The sequence below is a fragment of the Monodon monoceros genome, unplaced genomic scaffold (assembly GCF_005190385.1).
Source record: "Monodon monoceros isolate NGI ecotype Baffin Bay Population unplaced genomic scaffold, NGI_Narwhal_1 Super_Scaffold_7, whole genome shotgun sequence".
Lineage (NCBI taxonomy): Eukaryota > Metazoa > Chordata > Mammalia > Artiodactyla > Monodontidae > Monodon > Monodon monoceros.
Window position 1 is genome coordinate 61,715,906 of NW_021703784.1, and position 17,351 is coordinate 61,733,256.

At 34.8% G+C, this 17,351-nt stretch overlaps 1 protein-coding gene across 1 annotated transcript in view; it reads right to left on the bottom strand.

Annotated features, from left to right (window-relative positions):
- Positions 1-1,677: 1,677 nt before the first annotated feature.
- Positions 1,678-17,351, bottom strand: part of TMEM41B (transmembrane protein 41B) — a 30,537-nt gene continuing 14,863 nt past the window's right edge. The window contains exons 3-7 of the mRNA XM_029208719.1: positions 16,173-16,301; positions 7,484-7,577; positions 6,733-6,837; positions 5,454-5,592; positions 1,678-4,031 (exon numbers count right to left, since the gene is read on the bottom strand). Coding sequence (XP_029064552.1) covers positions 3,862-4,031; positions 5,454-5,592; positions 6,733-6,837; positions 7,484-7,577; positions 16,173-16,301 — 637 coding nt within the window. The 3' untranslated portion in view covers positions 1,678-3,861. The remainder of the gene's footprint in view (positions 4,032-5,453; positions 5,593-6,732; positions 6,838-7,483; positions 7,578-16,172; positions 16,302-17,351) is intronic.

Genomic DNA, 17,351 nt, shown 5'->3' on the forward strand with positions numbered 1-17,351 from the left:
ATTTATTTAAATGAGATAGTGTATGTGAAATCTACATCTGGCACTATAAGCTATAAAACAAGCTAGACAGGACTTCCCTGGTGGCACAGTGGTTAAGAATCTGCCCACCAATGTAGGTGACATGGATTCGAGCCCTAGTCCAGGAAGATCCCACATGCCGCGGAGCAACTGGGCCCGTACACCACAACTACTGAGCCTGCACTCTAGAGCCCGCGAGCCACAATTACTGAGCCTGCACATCTAGAGCCCGTGCTCCACAAGAGAAGCGACTGCAATGAGAAGCCCGCACACTGCAGTGAAGAGTAGCCCCCACTCACCACAACTAGAGAAAGCCCTCACACAGCAACGAAGACCCAACGCAGCCAAAAAATAATAAATTTTTAAAACAACAAAAAAACAGGCTAGGCAAAGCAAAGGCTGCTTAATTTAATATTTTTAGTTAGAAGGGTCTATTAATTAATTTCAGAGAATCCTATCATGTCTGAGCTGTAAGGAACCTGGACCTTAGAGCTCACTTAGTCCAGATGAGAAAAATGAGGCCTAGAGCTTAAACAACATCCTCCGAAGTCACCCAGCTTAGCAAGTTTTCCCCAGGTAAGGAAGAAAACAGAGAAAGAGCAATAATCAGTAGAGTATTGAAACTGCAGTAAGATCCACCTTAAAACATCAAAACAGGGCTTCCCTGGTGGTGCAGTGGTTGAGAGTCCGCCTGCCGATGCAGGGGAAATGGGTTCATGCCCCGGTCCGGGAAGATCCCACATGCCGCGGAGCGGCTAGTCCCGTGAGCCATGGCCACTGGGCCTGCGCGTCCGGAGCCTGTGCTCCGCAACGGGAGAGGCCACAGCAGTGAGAGGCCCGCGTACCGCAGAAAAAAAAAAAAAAAAAAGTTGCACATGCATGTTGGGGAGAGTCCTAGGACCAGTCAGGTGTGAAAAAAGAAACAAGATAATTGGCTAAATGTAAACAAAGACCCGGAAGGGCTGTCCTATATGTGATTTAAATCACCTCTTTATTGCGCTCCTCATTCAGGAAGCCCACACTCCTTTCCAGGCGTCTATTTCTGCCTGGCTTCTGACTTACTGTGCTCCTCCTCATTAGAGAGGATGCCCATACCCTTTCTCTCTGGGTGTGTATTTCTGCCTTACTTCTGTCTTAAACAAACTGCTTCTCTGTGTGCTCTCCCATACGTTGTGCTGTCTTTAATAATAAACCTTGTACCTGTTTTTACAGTTTTTGCCTCCTTGAACAAGACATTCTTCCTTTCAAACAGGGGAAAGAGCTAGGGCCACTTTGCTTCTAGCCTCTAGCCCCTGGTGGTCTGGTGGCTACCATTCCTGGTTTTCATCCAGGCTACCTAGGTCCAATTCCTGGGCAGGGAACTAAAATCTCTCTTCAGGACTGCTCACTGCTCTCTCTGAGATCAATTCCTTTATAGAGAAATTATATATACAGATACTTAAATAAATGTTTACCTGTACTTACTTACCTCTACAATTTAAATTTTAAATGCCTTAAGATTCTCAAAAGCCAACTATAAAAATTAAAGGTTTAAAAAACAATTTCTTTGTTCTTAGAGGTGAAAATGTGCACAGAATTTCAAAAGAATATTTTTATTCAATGAAAGTTTTTTTAAATACAAATACTTCCATGAAATAAATCCCAAGTGCTACATTTAAGTTTTTCAGTACAATTTATTCTTCTTACATTTTAATTTACATTTATTAAGTGTTTTAGAAATATTACACTCAAAGTAATAGAGCTCCAGAGAGAGGCCATTAACTAAGAGGTGAACAGTCTCAGTGTGTCAACTTCCTAGTTAGCCTGCTCGCCTCCCCACTACACATACTTGCCCTCTGGTGGTTATTACTATGTAGCTGTCTTCAAGATGTGGCTGAAGCTTGAATCTACATCTGACATCAGGCCAAGTCTGTGAATCCATGAATATAGGCCACCAAATGCATTTAGAGTTCAGCCTGCTGAAGGTTCTTTCTTGACAGACAATGATGATGAATGTGGAAAGACTGGCTATTCTCTTGGGAGAAGAAAATATACCTCACCTTAAGTGACAACTACAGTTTTCTAACAGAAAAAATAATCAGCAAAGGGACAGGATCAATGATAAGGATAGGGAAAATACTCTGAGAATAGAGTAAGTACAATATATACATAATGGAATAGTGAGGCTGCTCCTGAGTCCAAACTCTTATTTTTAAAAGTCTGATAAAAATTTACTCAATTACATTTTATACAGTAATATTTCGTGAGCTTTGTCCAAAAAGGCTATGTTTTGTTTGTAAAAATAACAAAAGCTTTATCACTCAGTCTCTGGTCAATAAGAAAGGAAGAAAACCTTGCTAGAAATAACAATAAATAATTTCACACAAAAGTCCAGGTGACATAAGAATAGTATATTAATTAATATATTTTTTTGTATTTACAATAAATCCATTTGTTAATACTGCGATAGAAAAAATAATCAGTCCACATTATGTAGTAGAAACTGGCTTTGAGGCTGATCATACCTCTCACAATAAAAACATACAAGGATTTCTTCCACAGCTAAAGTACTTTTCAACATGACAGTCTTGGGTGAAGGTAAAACTGACAGAGTACTTTACTCTATGTCCTAGAATCAAGCGATCAAGGCTATTACCGTTAAGCAAGCAGCGAAAAGCTGTTTAGTTTTTCCAGGACTATTTAAATAGTAGTTACCATATGAGAATTTAATTTTACTTTGATGTAAAAAGTAAAAATCCTAAATAGGGAAACTGCATTAATCAAAAGCAGCCCCAAACAAAAAAGCCATCACTAGAAATGAAACAAGGCATTCTTATGTATCATGCATAAAAAACGATAATTATGTAATACATACTTTAATGACCAGACTAATAAATAAATGAGGTAAATTTTACAGTCATTGGAACAAATAAACTATATTCAACTACTTGAGTGCTGTACTGACACTGCTTTTGTTTCAAAATATAAAGTAACATAATTAATCTAACATCTAAAAACTGCATACTTTGAATGTTTGCTTTTTTGATACCCTTTTGAGATAGTAAAGGGGAACTGTGTAACAAAATATTATCTGAATATAAATTATCAACACCAATATGATACAATTATCATGTCATTGCCATTTTGTATATGCACAGTGGAAATATTTTGAAAGCTAGGAAACAGATGAAAACAGACTGGTCAGAATTTTAAATTTCAGACCAATCTATGATAATCTAGAACAGAAGACAAAAATAAAATTCACTAAATAGATATAACTTGATATCTTTTCCAAATTCAGTAGTCCACTAAGATGCAACTTCAAAACAAGTCTACTACCTCAAAGGTAAAAAGGAAGAAAATGTAAATCTCTTTCGAGCTTTAGTTTTCAAGTTTATGCTCTGAAAGAAGGCTGACATTAGTCAAAACAGCAATACTGTATCTTTGCTTTTGAATTTTGTATTTGCTTTTCCTATTTTAGTTATAGTATGGAATAGAGAGAAAAATATTAAATTATTAAGTCAAGGGTAAGTATTTACGGCCAGTTCATGAAATATATTGAGTTAATCAGTTGGGTCAAGAATTTCCTACTATGCTGCTACATTTATTATCTATAGCCTTGGAATAGTAATTTAGGAGATGTCTATCGTAACTACTGACAGCACTTTTCATGGTATACCAATTTCCATTTTTATTTCTTCTCTCCTTTGCCACTTAAATACATTATTTTAACCACCAGATAGGAAATTTTATTTTACAAATTCCTGTTTCATTTACTGAAGAGGTGATTTAACACATAAACCTGCCAATCCTGAGAGATGATGATGATGATGATGATACGAAAACTAAAACCCAGAGGATTATTCACTCAAATTTCTGCTTTAGTTTTTTTTGGAAGATGGCTGGCAGAATAGAAAGAAGAGCCAAAATCATTAGAACAAATACTGAGTTCCAGGAAACAGCTTCCCCTGCTGTTGTAAGCTGGTACAATGTTGTTCCTGCCTTAATTGCTACAAAAGAGGGAGGTGCAACACCTAAAATAGAAAGTAAAAGCATATGGTAAAAAACAATCAATTATTTTTAAAAATTAAAATACTGTGTGTATACAATTTCTTCTAAGAATATAGTGATTTACAATTGGAAGACTTTAATTTAAAGCCCCTCAAGTTTATTTCCATATAAAGAATTCAGTCTTTCATAATCACCGCTTAAGGATAATGAATTTAAAAACCCAAGGAAAGTCTCCAGAAAATAATTTTACAAAACTTATCAACAGCCTTAAAAAATGAATGTGCTATGATCCACCAATTTCAACTTTAGGAAATATTAATGTATATGAACAAAGATCTAGTCTCAAGGATGCTCATCAAAGAATTATAATAATAAAAATCTGGAAACACTCTAAGTCTTCAAAAATAAGATTGAGTAAATTGTCATTCACCCTTGATAGAGTATACTTAAAAATGAGTGGTAGGAGATACTCAGAAATGGAAAGATACTCAAAATATATGAGTAAAAAGAGCAGTTTATACAAAAGCATGGTGGAACAGCCACATTTTATTAAAAGCCAGAACAAATTGGAAAAATTACTTTAGCCAAAGCTGAAGTTAACTTTATCTCTAGGTATTTCATCTGTAAAATAAGGAGACAGTACAAAAATTCTCTCTTCTGATTCTATCAGTGTAATATTATTTTACAAAATCCAAAATTACCCCTGCTAAGATTTTTTTCCCACTTTTATAGAGAACCTGCTAAGATTTTTAAGTTTGTCTATAAATTTTTCTAAAAATAGCAATAAAAAATTAAGTATTATTGTAAAGCTTTAACAGACAGTCAATACTTGAGGAATCTGCTCATTTTGTTGGTATCTAAACAATTCACCTTAAATTTGGAAGAAAAGCAGAATACTCTTATTAAAGAACTATCAGAATTCACAAATATATAAATGAATCTTTACACCCACTGATTAATTTCAAAATTAAGTGTTAGCTCCTTGAAAGCAAGAAACTTCTTGTTCATCCTTGCTTTCCCTCAAACTTTCAGTAATGCCCATAATAAGTTCTATGTTAATAAAAAGATAGGATCAATTTTCTATTGAAAATTAAAGTTCAGTATTTCAGTACCTGATTAGAAGACAAAGGAGAAAGTACTCAAAAAAGGCATCTTCAAATTTTTTTTTCTCTCCACTGAGGGAGAGAATGGAGTTAAAAAGTCCTGCTTTAATTCTACACGATTAAAAAAATATCCAGCAGAGAGTGCTCTTGTTTAAAAAAAAAAAATTAAATCAACACAATCCAACAAACATTTCCAAGCATCTATTTATATGGGCCAGGCTCTGTGCCCACCAGTTATATATGGTGCTGGCATGCCTGCAAAGAGCACAAAATCTAGCCCAGCTGGACACTGCTAGACATGTACACAATGAGTTCTAACACAGCATGAACCAGAGGGCTTACCTAGAAAAGTGCCAATAAAAAAAACTTTCAATGGCACGTTTATCACAGGAGATGTAATATTAATAAACCAGTTAGGCAGAAATGGTGTTATTCTCAAAAATATAATGTAGTTAATGAGATGTTCTCTATGACGTTCAACCTGTCACAAGAAAGAAACAAGTTAGGATCAAGATAAAGCCAAGCCTGAAAATAAACTGATTATAAAATACCTTATTTCAAATTCTTATCCCTGATAGCTCAGCATTTACCCAACAGAAATGATCGAATAAGGAGCTTGAAAATGACAATGAACTGCTTATCAAATGTTCATTATCAGAGCTAAATAACATCAGATGAAAGTTTTTAAGATTGTGCTTATAGTGTAATGTTATACTACTAAAGATGGCTCTACATCAGCCTAGATAATATGGCTCAACAACATTTTAAACCTAAAAAGGCAAAATTAAATTTATAACTATATATAAGATAGATATCAAATGACCAACTTTTTAATGCCTTTAACATCCTGTAATATAAAGGGCTAGTATAGTACATCAATAAACCTGGCCTCCAATTAAAAATTCAGATAATCTTTATGTTAATGTACTTCACATGAGTGAATTCATTCATCATTGATAGATGAGGTTAAACAAGCATATAGAAACATTTAGCTGACTAAATAAAAGCACTGATTTCAGTTTATACTTCCTAGATCTTGCTACACAAATAGTGATTTTGATTTTGGACAAAATGCTTAATTTCTCTTAATTTCCTAACCTGTAAAACAAAGGGGTAAATTTCTAAAATTCCTCTGATTTAATAGTCTGCTTCTTCTGATTCTTTATAAGAATAAGATTCTTAGCAATACTATGCTAGACTTTCCTGGGCAGTAGACCTTCTATTTATCACTGCTAGTCTTTGCAGAGACCCTAACGGAAGATAAGTTCTTCCCACTGATGAAAGGCCTTAAAAGAGTTGGCTGATACAAGTTTTTCAGAGACCCACTGACAGCATCCTGCATCAACACAAAACAGGTGAGGTGTCTAAATATATGGATGCCTTTACATTGACACTTTGACTTTTGTGCTCTGATTGAAGTTATTAGGAATAAAGAATTAAGATTACTGTTACAAAAACATCATATTTGAAATAATTAACATTCATTATTTGCCTACCACTTAATTTTCAAAAGATCATTTTTATCAAAGCCCTGAGTCTGAGTTAATTTATGTAGATATTATACACTGACCCCCCAAGTAGCCAAAGAATTACATCAAATAATTTAAAAATACATGTTTACCTGCTGTGACCATTTTACTGCTTTCTCAGTTAGGTATTTATAGACAACTGGCCTCCCAACTAAATAGGAGAGCATATAGCAGAACGAGGCACCGAGTCCAGAACACTACAAAATAACAAGAACTCATAAGCACTTTGTACTTTTCCATCTTATTCACATAGATATATATTCACCTAAGGCAAACCTCACCTAGTTTCTTTCTTTTGGGGTATGGGGTGGATACTCTGTGTAACATCTCTTGAGCAGAGCAGAAGAACCCATCTGATCTAGTCCTTTCTCTGACCAAATTATAACTAAAATGAGACCAGCTAAAACAAACTGGCACTTGTGATTAAACTTCGTGACTATATCCAAATAGTTAATGTTAGCCATTGGCCTATGAATAAAACTTCAAGAGCAATATTTTTTCAATTCCTATGCTTGAAAACACCACCTCCTGCCATGGGACTTAACTCCTTGGGCCCACCAACATTCTTGGACTATTTGAATTACAAAACAGTATAGAAAGCAAAGGCTAGAACAGAGCCTATAAATGCAATTAAGTCTATGATAACCCTGTTCTAGAAAAAAGCCAAACTATAACATCTCCTTACAGAGGGACTTAACAGATATTACGGTAACATTAACCCCCTTTTAAAACTAATAAGTCTATGCTTCCAGAGACTAATGGGACTAGGATGCCATCTGCATTCCCATCATTCTATTTAAAGTTATTTCTTTCTAGTCTCCCGATTCCATTTTATATACTTACCAAACAAACAAGAAATAAGGCTAGTGGAAAGGGATAAAGAAACCCTGAGAGTATACTGAGAAATATAGAGCCTGGAATAGCAAATGTTTGCAAGCTGTTAACTTCTAAGTTAAGGATTAAAACATAATTAAATGAATTTTTAAACCACAAATCCAACAATCCAGAAAAAAAGTATCAATACAGAAATTAGATGTTAATAAGATTATATCCATATTTCAGTATTAAAAAAAAAGTAAAATTATACCCAAAGTTTAAAAAATACATGATTCTACAGCTGCAATACCTTTATAACCATTTACTAACATTATCGTAAATCAATGCTAATTAGAGTGTGTTACTAAGAGAAAACAAAGACAAATACTGAATGTGTACCAGATAGAGAGGAACTGGGCACTTTAGGGGAAGGGGGGAGGGGGGGGACGCAGGGCAGAAAAAAAGAAAGAGAACAGAAGTCTTCAGTAATCTTGTAAATGACATGCTTCTCTAATGCACTGGATTTTTTTTTTTTTTAAAGGGCTCTTTTTTAAAAAAATTTATATATTTTTTGGCTGCATTGGGTCTTCATTGCTGGGCGCAGGCTTTCTCCAGTTGTGGGGAGCGGGGGCCACTCTTCGTTGCAGTGTGCGGGCTTCTCATTGCGGTGGTTTCTCTTGTTGTGGAGCACGGGCTCTAAGCGCACGGGCTCTAAGCGCACGGGCTTCAGTAGTTGTGGCACGTGGGCTCAGTAGTCGTGGCTCGCAGGCTCTATAGTGCAGGCTCAGTAGTTGTGGCACACGGGCTTAGTTGCTCTGTGGCATAGGGGATCTTCCCAGGCCAGGGCTTGAACCCGGGTCCCCTGCATTAGCAGGCGGATTCTTAACCACTGCGCTACCAGGGAAGCCCCTAATGCATTGGATTTTTACTCTCAAATATTTTTAGGAAACATGATTTCTATGGAAATACAGGTACAATATAATGTATAATAATTACTATTTCTAATTTAACTTTTGGACATTTACTTCAACTTACTACTCATTTAAAAAAGAATAAGGGTTACAAAATATAGTAAAAGTCACAAATCTTATTTTTAAAACAGAATTATGTTTTTTTCCTGCGTCTCTCTAGTTCCTAGTTTTGGCCTGGACCTCTGCATCACCCATAATGTGATTTACTTGTAAGACAGACTGAGTGAATTCCTTCAACATCTCTCCCTTCTACTTTAAAATTTCTATCTTTACCCATCCTTCCTTTTTTCCTCTAGTTCCCACTTTACTCTTGTTTTCATTTCAATCTCCTTCTTCCTGAGTTCTTTTATCTTTAACTTCTTGCTCCTGCACAGATCCTTTCTGTATAAAACCACTCAGATGCCTATACACTAAAGAAAACCTAGGCTTTTCCTTGAGCAAGGTATCCTATCCAGTTACTGCCTCTCATCTTCACTGCCTCCCTTGCAACCTGGCTTAACCATCCCTCACTCTACTGAAACCCCCTCCTGGACAAAAGTAATGACTTTTTCTCAGTAGGAATTTTCTATTGACCCTTGCATAGGATTAAACATCCTTCAGTGTAAAACTCACCTCCAGTGAACTGTATTTTTCTTCTGTGTTACAGATCATTACTTCTCTAGTTTTTCTCTTCTCCTCACCCTCAAACCTGAGATTTCTCTAACATTCTGTTAGCTAATCTCTCACTTTTCTTTGCTAAATTCAGTCATTTCCATGTATACGGATGTACACATGGCTTCAAGCATATGGTGACAGATAGATAGATAAATAGATAGATAGATAGATAGATAGATAGATAGATAACTTTGAATTCTCTATCTCTGATTCAACTTTTCTAATCAAATACCAGTCTCAAATTTCCCAGCAGTCTACTGGATGCCTCCATTAAAAATTTAAACTTAGTTATTTCAGGGCTCTTTAGAATCTTTTACTGGGAAGTCTCAAACACATATGAAAGTAGAGAAACTAGTATTATGATGCCCTATATTCCCATGTACAGCTTCAACAATTAACATACAACCAATCTGGTTTTCTCTATATCCTTTACCTTTGATTATATTGAAGCAAATCCAAGACACATCAATACATGTACAACTACATTAATACCTTTAAAAGATAAGGATTCCTTTTCTTTTTAACACAACTATAATACCATTGTCAGAGATTAATTAACCAAAATTCCTAACTATCATAAGTAGCTATTGAGTGTGCTCAGTTTCCAAGAGTCTTAATTTTTTTTTTTTTGGACAGCTGGTTTGTTCAAATCAGGACAAAAAAGGTCCACACATGGTATTTGCTCTCCACAGCACTTAACTACAGGTTTGGTTCTTTTTTTGGTCTTGTAATTTACTTGTTGAAGAAACTGGGTCATTTGCAGGATTTAACAATTTTTGAACTTTGCCTATTGTATCCCTTAGGGTGGTTTAATATGTTCTTTTGTCATTTTTTTAAAATTAATTTTTATTGGCGTATAGTTGATTCCCAATGTTGTGTTAGTTTCTGCTATACAGCAAAGTGAATCAGTTATACTTCCACCTATATCATTCCGCTGTCATTTACCTTATAGTGTTAATAAAGCCATTCTCTCTGCATGGGGATATAATTTGACCTTAACTTTCCAGCTTTGTATAGATTTGTATTTCTTTTCTCTAACACTGAAAAATCTTGGTTCTTAATGTCATAAATATAATTAGCTATTTCCTTTACATACTATTAAGTATATATATATACACACATATATATATACACACGTGTGTGTATATATATACTAGATACATTAATATCACATATTTTAAAATTTCAGAACAATATAGCAACTGAAAATAGTTTAAGATTTCTTTCAAATCTTTTGTCCTTAAGATTTATCCCAGAAGGGACACACAGCCAAATTACTTTTTTCAAGGAAACAATTTGAAATAATTCTTCTAGATAGTCAAATCCCCATCAACTCAATATATTGTTAAATTTCTTTCATTTTGCTTTACATTGTTTAATTTTTTTAAATTTTGTTAAAATATACATAACATAAAATTTACCATCTTAACCATTTTTAAGTGTATGGTTCAATAACATTAAGTACTTTCACACTGTTGTGCAAGCAATCTCCAGAACTCTTCTCATCGTGCAAAACTGAAACTCTATACCCCTTAAATAACATTCCCCCTCCCGCCTCCCCCAACTCCCTGACAACCATCCTTTTACTCTCAGTCTCTATGAATTGGGCTACTCTAGGTACTTCATGTAAGTGGAATCATATAGCATATCTTTGTCATAGGCTTAGTTTGCTTAGCATAATGTCCTTAAAGTTCATCCATGTTGTAATATGTTTCAAAATTTCCTTCCTTTTTAAGGCTGAATAATATTCCATTGTATGTATATACCACACTTTGTTTCATTCATCCATTAAAGGACACTTGAGTTGTTTCCGCCTTTTGGCTACTGTGAATAATGCTGCTATGAACATGGGTGTGCAAGTATCTCTTGAGACCCTGCTTCCAATTCTTTCAGGTATACACCCAGAAATGGGACTGCTGAATCTTATTTTTAATTTTTTGAGGAAATGCCATATTGTTTTTCACAGCAGCCAAACCATTTTATGCTCCCATCAACAGTGCACAGGGATTTCAATTTCTTCATATCCTCACCAACACTTGTTACTTTCTGGGGGTTTTTTTTCTTTTTGATTAGTAGCCATCCTACTAACGGGTGTGAGGTTACTTTAGATTTTTAACATTTCTGTTTCTTTTTTCAATTTGATTTAATTGGTTTTATAATTACGTGAAATATTTACTTGGTTCTAAAGTCAAATCTATACAATAAAATACACTTAGAGAAGTTTCACTTCCATCCCTGTTTCATCTCGCTCCATAGGTAAACATTTTTATTCGTTTTTAAAACTATTCTTTCTTTTGTCATCCACAGCTCAAAAGTCCTCAACGACTATCCAATACCAAATCAATATTCTATATTCCTTAGCCTGTACTCAAACTTCTCTACAATCTGAGTGCAATGTCTAGCCTACCTTCCTAAACTTATTTCTCAAATCCTCCCCTTCTCACACCCTATATACCAACAAAACTGGACTACTGATCACTTCCTAACTGTGCCCCGTGCTTATAAGCTCTGATCTAGACTTGCTTTGCCTAGAATGACTATACCGTATCTCTACCCATAATTCCCATTATTCCAGATGGAAATAGTTGTTTTGGTTTTGAATGCTTAAAACACTAGATTGTACTCAGCATATAATTAGTACTTTCTGGTTAAATGGATGAAAGCTAAAGTTAAAATAAGTAATTATAATGTAAAAAGTAATTAACATACAAGAGTTTGAAATAGGTATTACCAATGAAAGTACCAGTACTGCACTGCTGAATACAATGGCTACTAGCTACATGTGGCTGTGGGGAAGAGACACTAAAATGTGCCAGGTCTGAACTGAGATGTGCTATGAGTGTGAAATATACACATTTTAAAGAGTTGGTACAAAAAAAAGAATGTGAAATAGTAATAATTTTTATGTGGTTTCATGTTGAAATGATATTTTTGACATTTCAGTTCAAGTAAAATGTATTAAAATTAATTAAAATTAATTTATTCTTACTTTCCTTAATGCGCTAACTAGAAAAATTTTAAACTGCATGTGGCTCACATTATACTTCTATTAATGAGCACTGTACTTATTATACGCCCAAAGATAAGTCTTCTCTTTTGTTCACTGAGTTTAAAAAGTACCTTTTTAACACTCAGAGCTTAAGATTCCAGAGTGTAAAATAAATAGAAAATTATAAGAAAATATATAGATTTAACAAATTATCCTATAAAAAATCTATAACAGGGGCTTCCCTGGTAGTGCAGTGGTTAAGAATCCACCTGCCAATGCAGGGGACACAGGTTCGATCCCTAGTCCGGGAAGATCCCACATGCCATGGAGCAACTAAGCCGGTGCGCCACAACTACTGAGCCTGCACTCTAGAGCCCACAAGCCACAACTACTGAGCCCATGTGCCACAATTACTGAAGCCCACATGCCTAGAGCCCAAGCTCCACAACAAGAGAAGCCACAGCAATGAAGAGTAGCGCCCACTTGCCGCAACTAGAGAAAGATGTGCAAAGCAACAAAGACCCAATGCAGCCAAAAATAAATAATAAATTAATTTTTTTAAAAATCTAAAACAATGCAGAATCACTACAATACCTTAATTATTAAGCAAATAGTAACCATATGCAATAAAACCTGCTGAATTGACAATATTAACCAATGATTCATTTAAAATTGAAAAATTTAAACCAAATGTATTTTATAACAATAAACCTATTCCTATCTTTTAAAAAAAATATTTAATTAATTTATTTGGTTGTGCTGGGTCTTAGTTGTTGCATGCATGTGGGAGCCAGTTCCCCGACCAGGAATCAATCCCGGGCCTCCTGCATTGGGAGCGTGGAGTCTTAACCACTGCACCACCAGGGAAGTCCCTATTCCTATACTTTTAATTCACTTTCTACAAGTCACTTTCTTTTTTTCTACTAATTTACATATGGATATTAAGACAACTAGGCTACAACATTTATTCTGCCATAGATGGTCTAGATTCACTTATGCTAACTGGCTCTCTGGCCCTGTGGGTAGGTATCCCCTTTATCCCTCAGCTATGAATCCTTCCAAAGCTAGGGGGCAAAATGGGGCAGAAAAAGACAACTTTCCAAAGTAAATAGAAACTATATGCCTCATTCACAAAATGTTCACAAAAACCTTATAAAAGACAAATGAAAGGACTTTTTTTTTTTTTATGGTACGCAGGCCTCTCACTGCTGCGACCCCTCCCGCTGCGGAGCACAGGCTCCGGACGCACAGGCTCAGCGGCCATGGCTCACGGGCCCAGCCGCTCTGCGGCATGTGGGATCCTCCCGGACTGGGGCACGAACCCTTGTCCCCTGCATCAGCAGGCAGACTCCCAACCACTGCGCCACCAGGGAAGCCCTGGGGAAAATATTTTTTATGGTTAAAGTTTATAAATGCAAAATAACCTACAAGCCTAACACTTCGGTTTTTACAGATAAGTGATGAAATGGGAAGTAGGAAAAGGCAGCAGGTGTGAATTTCTTAGAACAGTCAGTATATAATTAAATTACTTTACAAATAACTGTTCCAAACAACTGTGGAAAGACAGGTGCATAATAATCATTCTTCAAATTACCCCCAAATTTGAATTTTTCTAATAAATAGGGAGGATAATGACAAAGTGCCCACACATAGCACACTACCTAAATATAAATGTTATCTTCACCAGCTGGGTAAAGGAGTAATGTTTGTATTAGCAGCAAAAGCTATTATAACCGTACTTGTCACTAAGTTGTTTATGCCAGGAATAACTGGTCCAATGTGTTTTAAGTATACACTCAAAACATCTGCATAAGGAGGTAAATACAGGAACATCTACATGTTAAATACATAATATCTAATCCAATAAAAATCCAAGAAAATAAAATGCTATTGAATTTTATGAGAAAAAAATTTTAGCTGAAAAGTCCAACAAACCAAAAGAAATTCAGGAAATAAGAGAGGAAGCAAGAATAGAAATATTTTGAGAGAATTAACAAAATAATTAATATGCCTTTTAGAAAGCTGATTTGGAAAAGGGAAATGATTACCTTTACAACATCAAGAGTTAATGTCGACATTTCTCCAAAGAAGATATACAGATTGCCAACAAACACATGAAAGGATGTTCAACATCACTAATTATTAGAGAAAGGCAAATCAAAACTACAATGAGGTATCACCTCACACCAGTCAGAATGGCCATCATCAAAAAATCTACAAACAATAAATGCTGGAAAGGGTGTGGAGAAAAGGGAACCCTCTTGCACTGTTGGGGGGAATGTAAATTGATACAACCACTATGGAGAACAGAATAGAGGTTCCTTAAAAAACTAAAAATAGAACTACCATACGACCCAGCAATCCCACTACTGGGCATTATACCCTGAGAAAACCATAATTCAAGAAGAGTCATGCACCACAATGTTCACTGCAGCACTATTTACAATAGTCAGGACATGGAAGCAACCTAAGTGTTCATCAACAGATGAATGGATAAAGAAGATGTGGCACATATATACAATGGAATATTACTCAGCCATAAAAAGAAATGAAATTGAGTTATTTGTAGTGAGGTGGATGGACCTAGAGTTTATCATACAGAGTGAAGTAAGTCAGAAAGAGAAAAATAAATACCGTATGCGAACACATATATATGGAATCTTAAAAGAAAAATGTTCTGATGAACCTAGGGGCAGGACAGGAATAAAGATGCAGATGCAGGGACTTCCCTGGTGGTGCAGTGGTTAAGAAACCACCTGCCAATGCAGGGGACACTGGTTTAAGCCCTGGTCCGGGAAGATCCCACATGCTGTGGGGCAACTAAGCCCGTGCACCACAACTACTGAGCCTGCGCTCTACAGCCCACGAGCTACAACTACTGAGAACACATGCCACAACTACTGAAGCCCACGTACCTAGAGCCCGTGCTCCACAAGAGAAGCCACTGCAATAAGAAACCTGCACACCACAAGGAAAAGTAGCCCCCACTCGCCACAACTAGAAAAAGCCTGTGCATAGCAATGAAGACCCAACACAGCCATAAATAAATTAATTAATTAAATAAATTAAAAAGATGCAGATGTACAGAATGGACTTGAGGACACAGGGAGGGGGAAGGGTAAGCTGGGACGAAGTGAGAGAGTGGCATTGACATATATACACTACCAAATGTAAAATAGATAGCTAGTGGGAAGCAGCTGCATAGCCCAGGGAGATCAGCTCCATGCTTTGTGACCACCTAGAGGGGTGGGATAGGGAGGGGATATGGGGATATCTGTATACATATAGCTGATTCACTTTGTTATACAGCAGAAACTAACACAACACTGTAAAGCAATTATACTCCAATAAAGATGTTTAAAAAAAAAAGAGTTAATGTCTTTCATTAACCGAGAAGATTTGGAAAATACGTTGGATTAGAATAAAAGATACAAAAATTAGAAATTAACATCCACAAATTGAAAGGCTAATCACCAGTTGCATAGGCAGTTTGAAAATATGTAGAAAGAATAAAGCAATTTTCCTGACTAGTTAAAATACAACATATATTTCTATATAAAACAAAGAAATACATACTAAGAACTGTCCAAAAAAAAAATTCATATCCTTTACATGACTAGTTACTCTCATAGGATTTTTTACCAAGAAAACCATCAAATGGAAGAAAAATCATAACACAACATCTAGAAAAGCAAAAATTAAATACAAATTATATCTTCAAACCTAAGGGAATTTTTTAAAATTTATGGTATGGTGATTATTAATTCAAAATTATTATTTAAATTAAGACAATCAATTAACTAATAAAATAATCCTAAATAAAATGATTATCTTGAATAATACAAAGGAAAGAAAAAAAGTTTATAACTGAAATAAGCAGAAAATAGAAAAACTGGTAATAAATATTCAGAAATGACAACTGACTTGAAGAGAAAGGATTAAAGTGAGAATTTTTTCATTCTCATTTTTCAATATTTTATTTAAGGTTATACTGCATTAAAATTTTTTTAAAGGAAAAATAGTTACGTATAACTGAGCAGCAGATCTTTTAAAACCTTTTTCTTAAACAAAACTAGAATACATTTTTCAGTTAAAAGGATACAAAATATATGTAGCAAAATAAGCTACAAGTACTTGAACATAAAAGGTGTCCTTATATTTGGATAAAACTTTTCCTAGAGCCTTGGCATCATCCATATCTCTGGGAACCTTCATATTCATTCTTTCTTCTCTAAAGAAATAAAGTGAAAAAAAATTTTAAATAGAAATTTGCCAAGATAATTCATATCAAAGTCACGTTCAAAACATGAAGTTTTATCCAAAATGATTTGATGCCTTGATCTGTAATATGCTAAGCATAAATTCACAAAATTAAGTTCAAAGTCTATAAATTATTTTTTAATGCTTTAATATAATTTCATGAGATATGTAATCCATTTGAAAATTCAGGATGACCCAAACTAAAGGTTAAAAAGCATTTGCTCAAACACTGGAGTAAATTTTGAATTAAGAAATGAACCACTGATGTTAGCATATTTAAAACATACTGAACATCATTTTGGGTAATCCTCATGATAAACTGAAGTCAATAATCAATTACAACCGAAATTAAGTAAAAATTTCAATGAATTTATAGTTCACATCTTTTCTTGAATATCCCAGCTCAAAGTTCAGATAAAAACTTAAAACACTTGTCACTTTCTATTAATTTTACTTTATATTTGGTGCCTTGTTTGGAACTGAATGTTCTGTTTATAAAAGCCCCAAATAATCATCTTTGTGTTTAATGTATATTGTACCCATTTATTGTACCCATTTGTTTACATGATGAAATTTAACTAACCTTGCAAAACAATGATAGAATGTTGTTTAAGTCCTATAAAAATAGCAGGTAAACTAAAATGGGTTTTCTCATTTATAAATTTAAAAGCTTAAAAAAGCTCTTTATAGGCGTGTGCATGCATCTCACACATATACACACACCGAAAGAAATAGGCAGAATATAAAAGATTTATAACAGCATATTATTATACGAAAGTGTTATATTTCCTAGAGCAGATTGGGATCCAAAACAACCTTAATCTACACTCTATATTCTTTCCCTCTTTCAGTCAGCTCTTTATTTCCTACTCCTTTGATTAAAAAGAGAAAAGATCTAAAATTCAATGATACTAATATTAACATAACAATATAACATGCTATCCTCCCAAAGGCATTTACATTCACATAAGAAATCAAAGTATTAAAATAAAAATAAGTTTAACTATAAAATTTCAAGCAT